Genomic DNA, 18,234 nt, shown 5'->3' on the forward strand with positions numbered 1-18,234 from the left:
GGATTGCTCGAGAGATTAGATCGCTTCTATGTTGGCGACTGGGCATTACACAGAGGCGGGGCTATTGAGATTCTGGCAAATACCACGATGTCTGACCACTCTCTAGTGGTACTTCACTTGGATCAGCCCCGCCGAGGTCTCCCCCAGAAGGGGGTCGGCATCCTAGAGGACCTCTTGCAGGATGAGGAGATTCAGCAGGTTATGGCAGAGATCTGGGAGCACTCAGAGATGGCACTGAGTGAGGGCTGGGCGGCGTGGGTTGCCGATGACATGCATGCAGAGTATACACAGAGATTACACCTGGGGGATGGTGGCTTGGTTGACAGAGGGAGGACACGCGTTTTAGATTGATGAGATCTCCCCAGCCTACGGGATACAGGGTCAGAGCATTCAGAGGATTGCACTCCACGAGGCCGTCCCCCCTGACACCCTAGCTCCTCCTTCTCCTAGGGAGGACAGTGTTTGGGAGGTGGTAGCAAGCATCACGGCTTGGAACATTTGGGTGGCTCGATGCAGTCTTGTGATGGGAGAGCACTCGGTTCCACCCTGGAAAATACAAGATGAAGAAGGAAAAGAGAAAAAACCTGGAAAAGATCCAAGATGAACTATAAATCAGAGAATAAAGAGAGGTTCTGGCGATGGAAAGAGTACAAAAGACCCAGGAACCAAAAAGGAGAGAAAGGGGGAAGAGAGAACCCTCAAAACCAGCGTGTAGAAGCAACCCGTAAGCAAACCCGGTACAAACAGCAACCTTAGAGCAGGGAATCAGCCGGCAGCAGCAGCCTGAGCAGGGCGGAAAGGGCCGTACAGGTCCGTACACCTGTATGGAATTGTACGGAGCTATGGCGGGGCTGTCCGGCAGGTATTTAAGACCCAAACACCTGGTTTTTGGACGCTGATTTGGAGCAGCAGGTAGCTGAGGCAGACGGGCTTATTAAGGAGGGCTGGAGCAAGGGCTGCAGGTCCTCATCTCTCTCTCTCTCTCACACCTCTCTCACACGCACACACGTGAATATAGTACACACTCTTTTTTTTTTGTAAAACCATTATACTTATATTATGATACATTCATTTACATCTGGGCAGAGCTCAAAAGAGAGCCAAAGCCCTATCCATCAAAAGCAGTAAAAGAAAAGCTGAATACAAGAAACATCTAAATCTTCCTCATGTAAGGCATCATATAAAGACTGCCGCAATGAGGCTCGAAAGAACTCATATGGCTGCTGAAGTGGAGAATTCAGATATGCTTGATTGCGCTGTAACCAGAGGGTCCATAAGGCCCAGTATCTGATCCAGTGGAAGAAAAGAGAATACTGTGATAAAGAAGCTGATAGTTTGCCATATATCCAGAAAAACCTGTAGAACTTGTGAGCTGGGAATCTGAGAGATAAGAAATAGGAGATTCTATCTAGAAGGTCTCTGGAATATGAACAAAACCACAGTAAATGCGGAATACTCTCAGATGTAAGATGACATCTTGGACAAAGGGGCGACGCTATCCTTCTTTGAGCCAATTTCACCCCTACTGGAAGAATACCAACAATACATCGCCATAGAAAGAGTCGTTGCTTCAAAGGCATTTTCAACTTCCATATCAATTGCAATCTTCCTTTCCACCAGGCTAATGACTTGTTCAAATGCCATAGAGAATTAGCATGATGGGCAATCCAGGGAGGAGGTAATATCAAACGATAAGCCTGTATAGAAGTCAATAAATTCAAAGGCTTAGAGGATATGCTTGTATTTGGAGACCAAAGGTGCCAATCTTGAAGCCTGTCTTTGACATTCAATGTCGGAATCGGAATCAGAGGGAGTAAGAGATCAGCAATAGCTTTCCAAATGGGTCTATGATGCATCCCTAAATTGTATTGTCGACATGCTACTGGAAAAGTGAGAATATTTCCTTGCATATCCACTACGTCATCAATGAACCGGATACCCATTTTCATAAGATTGTAAGCTCTGATGGGTTGTTGAACAGCAAGGGGAGAGGAAAAGACAGCACTCCAATGAATACTCTCCATTCTGAGTGAAGAAGCTAAAGAAGCATGATGGGGAGACCATTTGATGTGAGAGAGTACTTGCTTCCAGTCCTGAATCAAGGAATTAGAAAATGGACAACGAGGGATTTTACCTTGCAATTTGCCAAGCACTACTTCCGATGGATCAACTAGCCAGTGTCCATAAGCATTAGTGCTCATCTGTCCACACAAAATTGCCAACATGATAGACCAAGGCTGCTCTTGTTCAAAAAAAGTCTTGAGCATAGTGATCTTTCTTGCCAACACATGAAATTTGATGTTTATTATATTCAAACCACCATGCATTCTTGGTGAGCAGAGCAAGTCCATTTTGAGCAGCCGTAAAGCTTTTTTATGAAGCTTTGTTTTCCAAAAAATCTCCATGGCTTGAGACATAAAGGAAGTGAGATCTCGAGATGACCAATGTAATAGAGGAAGATAGAACTGGACATAAGCTAGAACAATAGACTGGACAATTCGAAGCCGTACATGCAGAGGCCAAGTGGAGATCTTCCAATATTCTAATTTGTTCTGAATTTTGTTTGCCACCCAGGACATTTGTTGCTTATTGCTGATTTTCCAGCCAATGGGATAGCCCAAATGTCTTACTATGTTTTCCGGATAAACAATCTAGCCTGGCCACAAGATAGCATGCCAGTCACAATGCTTGAGTGGCAAGAGTTTTGATTTCTGGAAATTAATTTTAAGACCAGCTGCTAACCCAAATTCTGAAAGGGTATCCATCAAGAGGTGAATCTCCAAAGGACTATTCTTTGGCATGAAGAATGAATCATCTGCATAGGCCTGTGCAAGGAAGGGTCGTGAACCAGAAATCTGAAGCCCCTCTAGCTGTCCAGTATCAACCATGTGATCCATATAAAGTAGCAAAGGGTGTGAAGCAATGGCATAGAGCAAAGCACTGAGAGGGCATCCCTGTCGAACTGAGCGTTCGAGAGTCCAAGACTCAGACAAATGATTCCCTATAAAGCATTGTGCAGTGGAATCTGAGTAAAGCCAATATATGACATTAACTAGCTTGGCCCAAAACCAAGTTTTAACATGATTTGAGGAACATAATCCCACTGTACTGTATTAAAAGCCTTAGCCACATCCACCTGCATGACCAACACATCTTGTTCTAAATATTTTGCATATTCCATTGCGATGATAGTGTTAGAGATATTGTCATGTATGTGCCGTCTAGGAACAAAACCATATTGCCTGGGATGAAGGCCTTCATGAAGGATATCCTTTATCCGATGTACCAACATTTTGGCAATCAGTTTGTATATAACCGGCATCAAAGTGATGGGTCTCCAGTCATCCATAGTCTCACATAGAGGTTTTTTGGGCACAAGCTTAACCAGACCATGCTTCCAAGCCGAGGGAAGATGTTGATGCTGCCAGGCTACATTTATAAACTGCAGAATTGGACCCTTCAATTCAGGCCAAAAGGCTTCAAAAAATTCAACCGTCAGACCATCCCAACCAGGGGATTTATGTTTACCCAAATGCCTAAGAGCTTCATCCAATTCAACATCCAAAAAAGACATTTCCAGCATTGAGGCTTTTTGCAAGGAGACAATAGGAGAAACAAACTCCGTAAATTTGTTACGGGCTGAAATAACCTGAGGTGTAGAAGAAGATGGCTGAGAAAAGAGAAGCTGAAAATGATCCAGACATTGTTTTTCTAGCTGAGATAGAGTCTGGGTCCAAAGGCCGTCTGGTTTCCTGACCCTCATGATAGATTGGCTTTGTCTATGTGCATGTAAGTTCCGAAAAAAAGATTTCGAGGAACAGCCCTTATCTAGCATAGGTTTAGCTCTGGATCTGCCATTTGGACAACTTGCGTTTATCATTGGCATCAATTATGGAGGAAGCACAAGACAATAAATGCTGCTCAGAATTAGATAGAGATCTTTGATGACTAATCTGTACCAAATATTGCTTGTATGATTTTGCCCACTGGATATGCTGTCTGGTTTTTGCCATGTACCATCTTCCATATTCCTTAATGACATTTTGAATACGATGTATGAAGGAGGTCCAAGCAAAGTCCAGATCCTCCTGAGCATGGGAAAGCAATGGCCTGCAAGCCAATCTGATCATATGCTGGAAATTTTCATGAGAGAGATATAATTGATTGACCTGTAAATTTCTGACTGAAGAGAGCTGCAAGTCATCCAGAGGCATACCAAAAGAAAGAATGAGCCATAGTGGAGTATGATCAGATAATTGCTGTGAATAATCAGTCCGCATTTGACATGTATATTCCTCATATTGCTGATCATGAATGAGATAAAATCTATCAATCCTGGCCCAATATTCTGTGAAAGCATTATGATGATCTGTAAATCCCATAACTGATGGGTGAGTTGCTGTCCATAAATCTGCAAATTGAAGAGATGATGTCATATGTTCCCATTGCTGAATTTCAGAGGGCAGCATATGGGATTTATGTGTAGTGTTGTCCTTCCAGTGAGGAGAATTGTTGAAATCACCACAAAGTAGTGCATTTGAAGACCAAGGATATTGCTTGATGGAGTTCCACATTTGAGCTCTTGAAGCTGAATTTTGAGAAGCATACAAAGATCCTATTTCAAAAATCTCTCCATTAATCATACATTGGATAATCATCCATCGTCCACCAAGATCATTATATGCTATCCAGGGTTGCAGATCATGTCTGGCTAAAATGCACAGCCCAGAGAACTGTTCAGATTCTGAATAAAATATATCATATCCAGAAAAAAACCCATGCTGGCCAGCCAGAAAATGCTGATTATGCTCTTGTAGACACACAACATCCGGATGAGTTGTATTTATATAATGCCATAAAAGCCTCCATTTATTCTGGTTGCAGAGGCCCTGTATATTATAGGAAAAAGATTTAAGAGAAGCACGCATGAAAATATATACAAGAGATGTTCTGTCCTCAAAAAGAACAGGAGGCCTCAAGCCTCTGCCATTGCCACAGGGTCTTGTTGACCCTCAGCATCCAATTCCCTGATAATATCATCTTCTTCACAAAGGGGAAGACCCTTCTTGACTGCATTAACCCATGCCTTTAAGATGGGGTTGCTTGGAGAGGTAGAAGATTGTCCTGGAGAAGGAGCAGAGGCATCCCAATTACGAGATTGGAGAGGTCTTTGTTTGAGGGGCACCATCTTCTTTGCAGTCAGCCATCCCTCATGAGAAGATGGGTTAGTTTCCCCCAACTTGCTTTTTCCTTTATCCTTATTTTGAGCTGAATTGGCCTGGCTCCCTGTATGAACTGAAGGCTTTGCTCCTTTAACTTCAATCTTTTCCACATATGTCTTCTGACCTCCTTTATCAGATGGCAGAGGGATAGCTGCTAGAGGAGGTGGATGAAGGATAGAGGGACACTCTGAAGCAAGATGCCCAAACTTGTGACAAGAAAAACAAGCTCCAGCAAAAATGCCCCATTTTAAAGTGAAATATTTTTTTCCCAAATTAACACCCTCAATCTCAACTGCAATAGAGGAGGGGGTCGGTCTATCAGTATCCCACAAGATGCAAAAACGATTTTTATTACCTGTGGGACGAGGAGGACAGATCACTTGTCCCAATGTCATAGCTAAACCTGGAAGCTCTGTTCTCATGTAATCTAGAAAATCAACCACTTCAACCCATACAGGGCAGTGATGCTTGATGAGGTTCTGATAGTCCTTATTAGGGGACCAGGGCATAATATGCACCATTTGTCGACCAAAAAATAAAGGAGACATTTCCAACATCTTTTGTTTTGTCAAGGCATCCAAAAGATGTACTTCATAAAATCCTCGGAAGGCAAAATAGACTCCTTCTACATAGCATCCACCTAGGAGAGAATTCACCCATTGTCCGACATCATTAGCAGAGGGAATTTTGCCTGGGAAAAAGATGATCACTGCAGTTTGAGAGAGCTTCTTCAAAGGATGCACAAGAGAAGGCAACTTCATTTTGTAAGTGAGTTCTGGAGCAGGTTGAATCCATTCCCTTCTACTTTGTTGAAAATCCTCATTCAACATATCAAACACATAGGAGGCATCTTCAGAAGAAGGAGCTATGGGGGGAGAGGTTTCCCTTGATTGTCGTTTGGGTTCAGGAGAGAGTGCTCTCTTGACATAATATTTGTTTGCTTCTGCCATGGAGGCTGAGGGATTCAACAAATATCAAGCAATGAGAAAGAGAGAGGCTGAAGCACTGTATTGACGAAAGGAGAAGCTGGCAGAACTGTACGGGAGGGACACCGGAGTGTGGTACGTACAGATGTATGGATAAGCGACAGAACAGTACGGAATATTGACACAGAAAAGCTGACAGAACTGTACGGAACAGAGGCGGTGAGGGGACACGATGGGGCTAAGCTGTACGGAGGAGCTAGGGATGTACAGACGTACGGAGGCCCTGTACGGAGATACGGAGAAGAAGACTGAACCTTAACAGAATACTGAAACAGAGAAAGAGAGGCTGATGGGATAAGAAGGGACGATACTGTACGGAAGTGGCAAGGAGGTACGGACGAACAGAAGGAAGTTCAGAAGGGGAAATTCGATAGCGAGGTGAACAGCAGCGGGCTCAGACGAGGCGTCGCAGGGATGAGCCGAAATTGTACGGAGGAGCTAGGGATGTACGGACGTACGGAGGCCCTGTACGGAGATACGGAGAAGAAGACTGAACCTTAACGGAATACTGAAACAGAGAAAGAGAGGCTGATGGGATAAGAAGGGACGATACTGTACGGAAGAGGCAAGGAGGTACGGACGAACAGAAGGAAGTTCAGAAGGGGAAATTCGACAGCGAGGTGAACAGCAGCGGGTTCAGACGAGGCGTCGCAGGGATGAGCCGAAATTGTACGTACAACGCCGTACAACCGTACGTCATCCGTACAGATGTACGGACGGAAAGGGAGCTGAACGGGGACCTGGCTCTGCGTCGACCTCCTCTTTCACGCTCCTCTCACACACACTCTCACACACACCACACACACACACACACACACACACACACCTACGAATATAGTACACACACACACACCCCCCCCCCACAATAACACACACACACATACACTGCGACCCAGTCCACCCTCTTCCACCCTACCCCTTTGTCTTTTGTGTCTTTTGTAGAATGAAATAATAATTGTTTTTCATGAAGATATCTCTTTCACTTACCAAGCTTGCTTGTTTTCTTTGCACGCCAAATATTCTCTTCTACTAAAACCTGTGTTTAAATTTAAAAAAACTTGTGCTTAAAAAAATAAGAAATTGTGCTTGTATGCAGGTTATCTATGGGGCCAATTTTGTCGAGTTTTTTTCTGAAGAAACAAAGCGTATTTATGGTGATGTTATTCCATCTCCATTTCCTGACAGACGTATATTGGTGTTGAAGCAGGTAGAATCCTTAAGATGTCAACTTGTATATGGTATGCTAAGTGTATAGGGGACGTCACAAATTTTTAAATAATGCGCATATTGAAGTCAGGATATGAAGAAAGGATTTACTTTTCTGTAATGTACTAGGCGATTTCATTTTAGCCTCTAAGATAGGTGCACTTTTTTGCTGTTGAGTATTGTATATAGCGACTATTAGGGGTATTAGTTGCCTTCAATCTTAGATGCAAGTAGCAGCTTAAGATTTATAAGGTCGATGCCCCATATGTGTCACCTTGAAAATGTTTCCAGATCTTAGGCAAAAGAATGATTGTCATGTTCAGTACTTTCATTGAGACCCTTATCCTCAATGATGATGTTTTGCTGTGTTGTACCTGCAGCCTGTGGGTGTTGTTGGTGCAATAACACCATGGAATTTCCCTCTTGCTATGATCACACGCAAGGTAATGCATGTGTAAAATTGCGGCATGGCTATGCATAAGATTGAAGATGTGCTATGTACAGAGAAATTGTATGAGTATATTCCAGCTTGCATTGAAAGTCCTCTTTTTTGCTTGTTCTTCTTTGTGTTTTAGCATACCATTTTCCCATCATCTATTGCAGCTACTTTGCAAAAATTAAGACATTAATCAAACATGCAAGTAGCTCTTATGCATTGTGTTGGTTTTTTTTTTTTTCCAACAACTGAGCTAAAAATTACTCAAGCCCATCTCTACATGACATCAATAGACACCAAGCACATATTAGAGATATGGAGAGATCATTTAGCTTGTATGATGAACATGCATGTCTTCTTAAATGGTGGCCAACAGATTTTAACAGACTGACCATGAAAAAGTCAACATAAATTACACGAAAATTGCCAACAGGTGATACTCCCTGGCAAGTTCTCAAACGACTAAAGATTTTCTGGGGAGCTCTTACTGCAACAGGGTTGGTGCCTAAAGATTCTCAGGATCTTTACTTGAGTAACACCTAGATAGCTGCCTCTTCATCATGTCAACATTTTGATCACTAAATACCACACGTAGTAGGGTGTGAGGCATGCATCTATCCATTGGAGACATTCGAGATTTTCAAGACATTCTTGTTGCCTCGTACATGTAAAAGGCATCCTTTTTCCTTTAGAAGAGGTCGTCTTTGATTAGTGGACATGCCTCTAGCATAGGGCGACCCCCTGAAGACAACAGCAACCTCGACATAAATCTTTTGTCAGGCTCCTTAAAGTCAAAGTATATATATTTTGGCAATTTCGTTATTGTAACTGCAAAGTAATTATGATGTCTGACGTCATTATATATCCCTTATCTATAGTATTATAGTTATGATGTGTTCCCTGTTCTTTAAATACTGTTGCTGGTGTTGGACCTAAATCTTTGCAGCGTTCTTTCAAAATGAATGATGAACTCTGTCCTCCACTCTCAAACTTGGAATCTGAAATCTTTAATATTTGGAAGGTCTTTGAGAGATCCTATCAGAAGCAGATGCCTTTTATGTCTAGGAGGCAAAAGCCATGTGCTTGTCCATTGTCAATGTTTGTATTTCCTATCACTTGAAAACTTGAAATAAATGCCTCTGATGATAGGTACAGTATAGGTTACCCCAGGAACCCTGCTTAAATAGCAATAGAAGAATGCAGGTAGGGAATGCTGTAAAAACGGCTCAAATACATGAATCCCAGTGCCATCTTTTGCCCGAACACTATCTTGAATTTGCCTGCTGTAAATAGATGTTGCGTTTCGCTTGATTTTCCCAATAGCTATCTTTTTCATGTCTTTTACGATTTGTGATTTGCAAGATTGGATACATATTTACATTTTTATAAAAAAGGTTTCTTACATTAAAGACATGCAAGCTCTTTATTAATCGTGAATGGTGACCAGGCATAGGACATTATATTAATGGATCGATATTTTAAGGTTGTGCAAGCCCTAATATGTATCTGATAGATAGATGTCTTCATGTTTTCTTTTTTTCTTTTTCTTCTTGAATGAAAAATGATTCTGTAAGTATGAAAAGTCTAAGCTATAGCTATAGATCTAAAAACTCAAAGCTTGCTGAGTGCTATTGTAATCTAAGCTATAGCTATAGATCTCAACACTCAAAAGCTCAAACAAAAAGAGACTAGAGCTGAGAGTCCGGAGCTAAATCAAAAACCAAAACCTGGCACTGTAGTAGCTCTCTGGCGGGCTGCAAAGATCTCATGGATCTGCTCTGCCCACCGTCTCGCACTGTGGCAGAGGGCATGGTCTCCTTGACCTTTGTATCCGATGGGCTATGTCAAGAGTGACTCCTCGTCTTAGGTGATTGCCTCTAAGGAGGGTTGATCAATTGTGGTTCAAATGCCATCATTTCTATTCTTTCATCTAGGAAGACCAAAGATGAAGTCGATGGCTATACTCTTCCATGGAGCCTGGGGTATCAGAAGTGGCATCGACGGGCCAGGGGTCTTTCGCTGATCATACTTGACTTTCTGATAGGTAAGATATTTGTGGATATCATTCCGCATACCTAGCCAGAAAAAGTACCTTTCTATGGCTTGTATCATAAAAGAAATGCCTTAGTGGTCTGTGTAAGGAGATGCATGTGACTCCTCCAAGACTTCATCCGCATGTCTCAGGTTAACAGTGAGAGACCCTTCCCTAAGGTTGTGGTGCTGTACGTGTAGCCTTCCTAATGTCCTTCATGATCTCGCTCCCTAAAATCCGGGTCCTGTAGTTATTGCTCGTTCATCTTCTCAAGGTCTCTATGATAGGCTATTGTGACATTGCTCACTTAAAGCCTTCTAGATAGAACATGTCCTTCTGGATAGGGCACCTGCCATCTTGACCGTAAAATTGGCTTCCAAAAGATAGTGCTCCAAATAGTGAAAGCATAAATTACAGCCAATAACTCTCTCATAAACCTGCATATGTCTTTTAGCATCACGCAATTTTCAATGTTCGTAGGCCACCACATGACCACCTTGATAAAGAGCAGCCCCAGCACACTCTCCACATGCGTCACAGACCACATCAAATGGCTTGTGCAAGTTGAGAGCAACAGGAATCAGCTCTGTGGTCAACTTTTCCTTAAGAGTATTAAATGCTATCTTTTTCTGTTCTCCCCATCTGAAAACTACATACTTCTTGGTCAAGTCATGAAGAGGGGCATCAATATCAGCAAAGTACTTGATGAAGCCTCTTGTAATAGGAGCAAAGTCCCAAAAGCTGTGTACTTCGTGCACCATTCTCAGCGCGGGTTGGGTAGCTTTGATCTTAGTAGGATCCATTTGTACTCATGCTTTGGAATCACATGACTACGAAAGTGGATTTTATCTAAAAACAACCCACTTTTCTTTCCATTGATGTAGAGCTTATTGTCCCACAATTCGTGGAAAACTATGGCTAAATGTCTCTTGTTTTCCTCTTCTGACCTCGAAAACACATGGATGTCATTCCCAGAATAATCTCGATGATATGATTTCCTAGATGCTTTGGTGCTAGCTCTCTTTGCAAAGACAATGAAAAACAATCCCTAAAGGATTCGAAAAATTGAAAATTCTTGTTTTCTTGCGGATTTAACTCATCTCTTGAATCATCAAATTTATCCCTAACAAAAATTATGAACACAGAAATGGAAGACTTTATTGCTTTTCGAACTAACACACTAGATACAATAGGGATGTTTCCTTTTTTCTTTAGCAACAATTCGTTGTTCTTTGTTCTTATGAGTGAAGACAAGTGTTCTTTCAGGCATCATAAGATGTACTCCCATTCTGTGGAACCATGGAATTCCCAAAATTACATCAGAGTGATTCAACGGAGAGATGAAAAATTCTTCACAATCCACATAATGTTGGATATGGATCCAAAGCTTTTCAATAAGCGGTGTAACTGGAACTGATTTTTCCTGGAAGATCTGTCCTGCATAGAGAGATCATCCCATCTCTTCTGTCTTGATTCTAAGCCTCAAAGCTAGATCTTTTGAGATGAAGTTGTCTGTGGCTCCTTGATCAAAGAAAATCAGCACGTTATGGTCTCTTACTTTGTCCCATGAGAGATAGCTCTTTGGCCATTGGATCGGCCAGTCTCCCTAGTACATCAGGGACTCCTCCCACCAAGGTCTTTGGCGGCTTTGATGTCTTTTTTTGCCCCCTAGATCTCGGAGGCTTTTGGGACACTAGGTAACCATATGCCCTTCTTTCCCCTACGAGGAACACTTACCCTCCTTTCAAAAGATCTCCATCTGTTTTGGGGTAAACTTGGACTTGCCTTTGTAAGGCTTTCAATCTCCCTTCGGCTTCTGAGGCTGGGACTCTTTCTTTTTTCTTTTTTTTTCATGAAAGGTACTTCTATTAACTATGAAAGAAAACCACAGGAGCAAGCTCAATGCGGGAGGACATCATGTCAAGCATGTGAAAAACCAAAACTAAAAAAGAGCTAGCAAATAACCAGGTTGAGGGTGAAAATGCCACGTCAACCCTGAGGTAGACTTAGATGCTCTCGATGACCCGTGCATGCTCGCTGAAATGGCAATTAGAGTATGTATAGTATCAGTCCAAATATTGGCGAAAGTCTGAGAAGGGTGAACCTTGGGATCCATCTAATGCCTTTGTACATCTAGCTCTCCAAATGCGCCATGCTGCAAAACTAGCCAGAATCTCCCAAGAGGTGTCTATAGAAGCATGTGCAGCTTTGAAAGGAGTGAAAGAAACATCATGAAGAGAACATGACTCTACTAAATGTCTTCGAACAGAAAAAGCCCCATCAGAGTGATATCCCTTGAAAAATACGTGAGGGCCCGTAAGAGATAGCCAAGCAACTAAGCCCCAGGTCATGAAGAAGGGTGATCTATGAAAAGTGCATAAGATCCTGGAAACACCCTTCCAGATCATCCTTGCCTGTGTGCACTCTCACAGGCAATGCTGAATTGACTCAACTGTAGAATGTCATCGAGGACAAGTAGGGTCAGCCCCGAACCTCAACCTCCACAGGTTCACTACAATCCCTCCGTGAATAGAAAGCCGAAAGAATAGAGCGATTTTTTAATTCATGAGGGATTTCCAGAGTCTCCTCCAAAAAATTTTATGCACATCTGCAGAAATATGGAAGCTGTCCCAATGAGGAGATTTGGAGGGTCTCCAACCTCTAGAACTGAGCTGGAATCTTGGCATTTCTAACCGTATAACGAAAGAAGGGGATGCTCTTCTCTCGGTGCCCTTCAATCACTCCCACTCCCTAGGGTCCCATTGCAAGAATCTGATAGGGACACTTCCATAGACCCAAATTCTCCATGAACCTAGGGCCAGAAGAAGTGGGTCGGGATCCAAGTACCACTGTGAATCTGTACCATACTCCATATATCCTAGAATCCTGACTGCCCCTTGAAGAATGTCATTGATGCATGAAGTCTCCCTCCCGACTGAACATAAAAAACAAGGGCATCCTCCTGTGCATCCCACAAAGCAATAACCTGAAGAGGAATACCCGTCCTAGTAAAAGTACCCAACCAAGTCGAACCCGTAATAGGCATATCATCTATATCCATCCACTCCGAAGGTATGGCTGCATCAATCTTTTGAATCCTCCCCGCACTCCCTCTGAGATGACTAGCTGAAAAATCTCTCTGGTCCTCTGGAAGCTTTCTAAAAGCTTTTCAAGATTCCACAATGGAGGCAGGGCCCCTCTCCCATCTGGACCACTGCATATAATGCGAAGTGTTTGGAGGTCTGCCATGCTCATCAAGTATGCGCTGAAGTAAATATCCATATAGTGCTATCCATCCAGTCTCATCTCGAGGTGGGTCTACCGGTTTGTATGCTGCGTATAAAAAAATCCTTCCACGGCTCGTGTCCAGGCATCAAACCTCTCACCACCGTCTTACAGAGCAATGCCCTGCACTGCAAGTTTATTGAGAACCCCCTTCCCCAGTGGGGAGAATTAGGGTCTTCCAATCCACCGTGGCTATGGCATTTGCAGAGCCATCTAGTCCACTCCACAAAAAGTTCCTTATGGCTCTAGTCCACTCCACAAAAAGTTCCTTACTAGTCTCTTGAGCTGCAAGCTACTATTCCAAGATTGGTACCAGCAAGAGCAAACAAATCAGCAGTGGCTAGGAACACTCGGTCGACCACCACGACCCTAGATGCAAGGTCTAGTTTGGACAAACTCCAAAAAAGGAGTTTCCTCCTCATGCTCTCCAACACAGGAGAAAACTATTGTGCAGTAGAGATGTCCACACCTACCTAGCATCCCAAATACCTGACGAAGACACCCCTCTGGATCCAAGTGAAACCAATATCAGCTCCCCACAGTCCGGAGTGTCCTCATCACTAATCCAAAAGCCATTGGATTTGTGCCAGTTTATATGTGCCCTTGCTGCCATGCAAACCAAATCCAAACCTGTGCTGAAAGAAGTGAGTGTCTGTGGTGTGGCATCCAGAAAAACAGCCATGTCATCTACCAACTCACTGTCCAATAGCTTATCTTCTTGCCTCAGCTTGAGATCTAATGTAGATACTCATAGCTTCAGCCACAAATAAGAAAAGAAAGGGGGATTAAGGGCATCCTGGACGGACTGATCTAGAGATTTGAAACCTATCTCCATTGACTTCTCCAATAAGAACCTGGCTGTGGGCTGATTTATTAAGAACGGAAACCCCTCTAATTTAATCCTATGTAAATCCAAAATGAAGAAGGGTTCCATCCAGAAAGCCCCAATCTACCCAATCATAGGCTTTCTCAAAGTCCAGGAGTAGAATGGCCAGCCTCTGGCCACTGTACATGGCCCACTCAGAAGCCTCCCAAAATGAGAAGATGTTATCAAAGATGCTCATGCCATGTACAAAGCCTGTCCGCGAATTATGAATGAGATCTGGAAGTATGGGCTGCAAACGTAGGCTGATTGCTTTCGCCAAAATCGTATACAGAGTGCCCAGTAGAGTGATGGGTCTCCACTGAGACACTAAGTTTCTACAACCCCCTTTTGGAATAAGATGAATGAGACCCTCTGTAAGTCATTTAGGCATCTCATCCGAGTCCCAAACGCCTTGTAGGGCTAAGGTAATGTGATCTCCAAAATTTTTTTTTTTCAAAAAAGACACTTCTATTAAGTAAGAAAGAAACCCGCTAGACAAGCTCTGTGCGGAAATACACCATGCTAAGCATGTAATAAAAAACACCTCAGAGGAATGAGGTAGAAAGAAACCAAGGCTGAGGCTGAAAATGCTGTCTCAACCCTGGAGAAGTCTCAGCAAAGAAGGGAGAGTCTCTCCAATCTGTGAGAAAAGTAACTCTCCTGGAGGAGGTTGCTCGAGATGATCCCTGCATGGTCGCCCAAATGGCCATCAGAGTGTGTATCGTATCTGTCCAAGTACTGGCCAAGATCTGAGAAGGGTGAACCTGAGAACCCTCCAAAGCCTCAATGCATCTGGCTCTCCAAATGTGCCATGTTGCAATGCTAGCTAGGATCTCCCATGGAGAGTCGACCGAGGAGTGAGCAGCCTTGAAAAGAGTGGCCGGAACATCCTCTAGAGAGCACGACTCCACAAGGTGTCGCCGGATGTGAAGAGCCCAAGAGGAATTAAGTCTCTCAAAAAATACCTGGGGCCCTGAAAGAGTAAGCCAAGCCACTGATTCCCAGGTCATATAGAAAGGTAGGCGAACAAAAGTGCTGAAAAGTCTTGCAATCCCCTTCCATATGATTCTCGCCTGTCTACAATCCCATAGGCAGTGCTGTATTGTCTCCAAAGCAGAAAGGCAGCGAGGGCAAGAAGGGTCAGCTCCGAACTTGGACCTCCAATGGTTTACTGCTATCCCACCATGAATAGAAAGCCAAAAGAAAAGAGTGATTTTTCTATTCCAGTGGGATTTCCAGAGTCTCTGCCAAAAAATTTTCTGCAAGTCAGCAAGAATCTGAAAGTTCTCCCAATGATGAGCTCTAGCCCCTACAGCTGAGCTGGAATTTCTGGGCATTACTGACCATGTAACGAAAGAAGGGGATGCCCTTCTCTCGGTGCCCTTCATCTATCCATTCCCATTCCCCAGGGTCCCACTGCAAAAACTTAATTGGGACACCTCCATAGAGCCACAGCCTCCGTTAGCCAAGGGCGAGGAGAAGCGGGTCAGGATCCAAGTACCACTGTGAAAGAGAGCCATGCTCCATGAAGCCCACTATCCTGACTGGCTGAAACGGTACCTCCAACAAGATATCGTCTATGGATCTGGACAGCCTGCCCCTCGAAGACACATCAAATACTAAGGCATCCTCATGTGGGTCAAGAAAAGCAATCACCTGTAAAGGAACTCCCAATCTGGAAAATGCTCGCATCCAAGTGGAGCAAGTAATAGGCATGTCATCTGTGTCCACCCAATCCAAGGGCAAGGCTGCATCAATCTGTTGGACTCTCCCTGCACTCCCTCTGAGATTAAGAACCATCTGGGCCTGTTGGTCTGCAGGAAGCTTCTTGAAGGCTTTCCATGCTCCCACTGTAGATGCAGGGCCCCTCTCCCATCTTGGCCAGTGCATGTAAGGAGAAGCTCCAAGTGGTCTACCAAGCTCATCCAAAATCCTGTCATTCCACATGATAGGCTGCCTTTCAATCTCTTCACGGGTGGATGGGGGAATCCTGCGAAGAGTACTCCTGAAGTTGGGCCATGCTTTTAGAGGGAGACCTGAGGTGGGCTGTGGTGAAAACCCATCTAGTACTGTGTGTCCAATCCTCTCCTAAAGTGGGCGTGCGAGACTGTATGCATCTGATTAAAAAATCCTTCCAAGGCTCTTGCCCTGGCATAAGCCCTCTCACAACGAACTTGCAGAGTAAAGCTCTGCACTGTAGATCTGGGTCGATGATATTCAAACCCCCTTCTCTTGTAGGAAGAATCAAGGTCTCCCAAGCCACCCTGGTTGTAACATCAGTTGTGCCATCTAGACCACTCCATAAAAAGTTTCGTACCGGCCTCTTAAGCTGAGTGATACAATCCCTAGAGTGGCACCAACAAGAGCATACAAACCGTGCTGTGGCTAGAAGAATCTGGTTAACCACCACCACCCTGGAGGCCAAGTCAAGTTTGGCCGAGCTCTAGAAAAGGAGCTTTCTTCTTATGCTTTCCAACACCGGAGCAAACTGTTGTGAAGGAGAGATGCCCACCCCAACCTGGCAGCCCAAATATCTGACGGAGACGCCCCTCTGTACCCAAGTGAAGCCAATATCATTACCCGAATCCGGGGTGTCATCCTCGCAAATCCAAAAACCACTGGATTTATGCCAATTAATGTGTGCACCTGCAGCCATGCAAAGGCTGTCCGGAAGGAAGTGAGTGTCCTAGGGGAGGCATCCAAAAAAACAGCGGTGTCATCTGCCAACTCACTATCCAGGAGCTCTTCTTCCCGGCGGATAGGAAGCCTCAGCCCATAAATATCAGCTTGAGATCTAATGTAGATACTCATAGCTTCCGCCACATACAGAAAAAGAAACGGGGCAAGAGGACATCCCTGGCGGACGGATCTGGAAATCTGAAACCTGTCCCCTCTTACCCCCCCAATGAGCAACTGGCTATGGGCTGCTCTGTAGAGAGAGGATACTCCTCTAATCCATGCATCTGAAAAACCAAAGCGAGATAGAGTACCCTCTAAAAAATCCCAGTCTAGTCTGTCGTAAGCTTTCTCAAAGTCCAAGAGTAGAATGGCCAATCTCTGGCGGCTCTGCATGGCCCATTCTGAGGCCTCCCAAAATGAGAAGATATTATCAAAAATACTTCTGCCATGCACAAACCCTGTCTGCGTGTCATGAATCAAATCTGGAAGAAAAACCTGTAGCCGCAGAGTGATGGCTTTCGCCAGAATCTTGTAAAAAGTGCCCAATAGAGTGATGGGTCTCCATTGAGACACAAGATTCCTATTACCCCCCTTTGGGATGAGATGAATGAGACCATCTGTAAGTGAGTCTGGCATCTCACTAGAGTCTCACACGTCCTGCAAGGTTGATGTAATGTGATTACCAATCTACTCCCAAAAAGTAATAAAAAAGGAGGGGGTAAGTCCATCTGAACCTGGGCACTTGCCTTTGTGAAGGGCAAGTAATGCAGTCTTGAATTCTGCATTGGTGAAAGGTGCATCCAGAGAAACATACATCTCATCCTTCACCAATACAGGGATACACTGCCAAATAATCTCTCTGGCATCATCAATGGCCTGTGTGCCTGGATTTGCAGTAAGAAGGGATGCAAAAAAATATGAAGCTACACGCATGACAGCATCGGGATCTGACTGTAACACCCCGTCTGAGTCAACAAGCTGCGAAACACTATCTCTACTATGTCTAGAGAAAAAGTGTTTGTTGACCCTGCCACCCATTTGAATCCAAAATGTATTCCCATGCATGAAAGGCATATTCTGCTCTTTGATCCAACAATGTCTGCAAATGAGCCCTTGCTACAGCAAGGCACTCCTGAATCCAAGCATCTGTGGGCCTCTTCTGCTCTTCCCTCTGAAGGGACGCTAGCTGCTGGCGTATACCAATCTAACATCTGAGAATCTCACGTCTCCTAGAATCAGCGACTGTATGATAATAGTCACTAACCCGGATAAGGTTGCAGCTACCTGAGATGGGTGGACAGCTCCACCCTGTATGTGAAAAACCCAAATCTGTAAAATATCCTCCGTGAGGCTCTCCTCTGCATAAAAAGCATCCGGAATCCTGACACTAGCAGAGCGTCCTCTACGATGAGGCTCAAGAATCTGCAACACCATTGGAAAATGAAATGAGGTGGAAACCCCAGTAGAAATGCACACAGATCCTCCTCTGTCAAGTGCCCAATCGTCTACATAAAATCTGTCAA

General features: G+C 44.0%; 1 protein-coding gene across 1 annotated transcript in view; it reads left to right on the forward strand.

Moving 5' to 3' along the window:
• The window catches only part of ALDH5F1 (aldehyde dehydrogenase 5F1), a 266,167-nt gene that overhangs the window by 84,509 nt on the left and 163,424 nt on the right, over window positions 1-18,234 (forward strand). Inside the window, exons 6-7 of the mRNA XM_087383488.1 lie at window positions 7,305-7,415; window positions 7,795-7,857. Coding sequence (XP_087239614.1) covers window positions 7,305-7,415; window positions 7,795-7,857 — 174 coding nt within the window. The remainder of the gene's footprint in view (window positions 1-7,304; window positions 7,416-7,794; window positions 7,858-18,234) is intronic.

The sequence above is a fragment of the Dipteris shenzhenensis genome, chromosome 13, assembly GCF_047967505.1.
Source record: "Dipteris shenzhenensis isolate YYH24624 ecotype China chromosome 13, Dip_SZ_1.0, whole genome shotgun sequence".
NCBI classification, from domain to species: Eukaryota; Viridiplantae; Streptophyta; class Polypodiopsida; order Gleicheniales; family Dipteridaceae; genus Dipteris; species Dipteris shenzhenensis.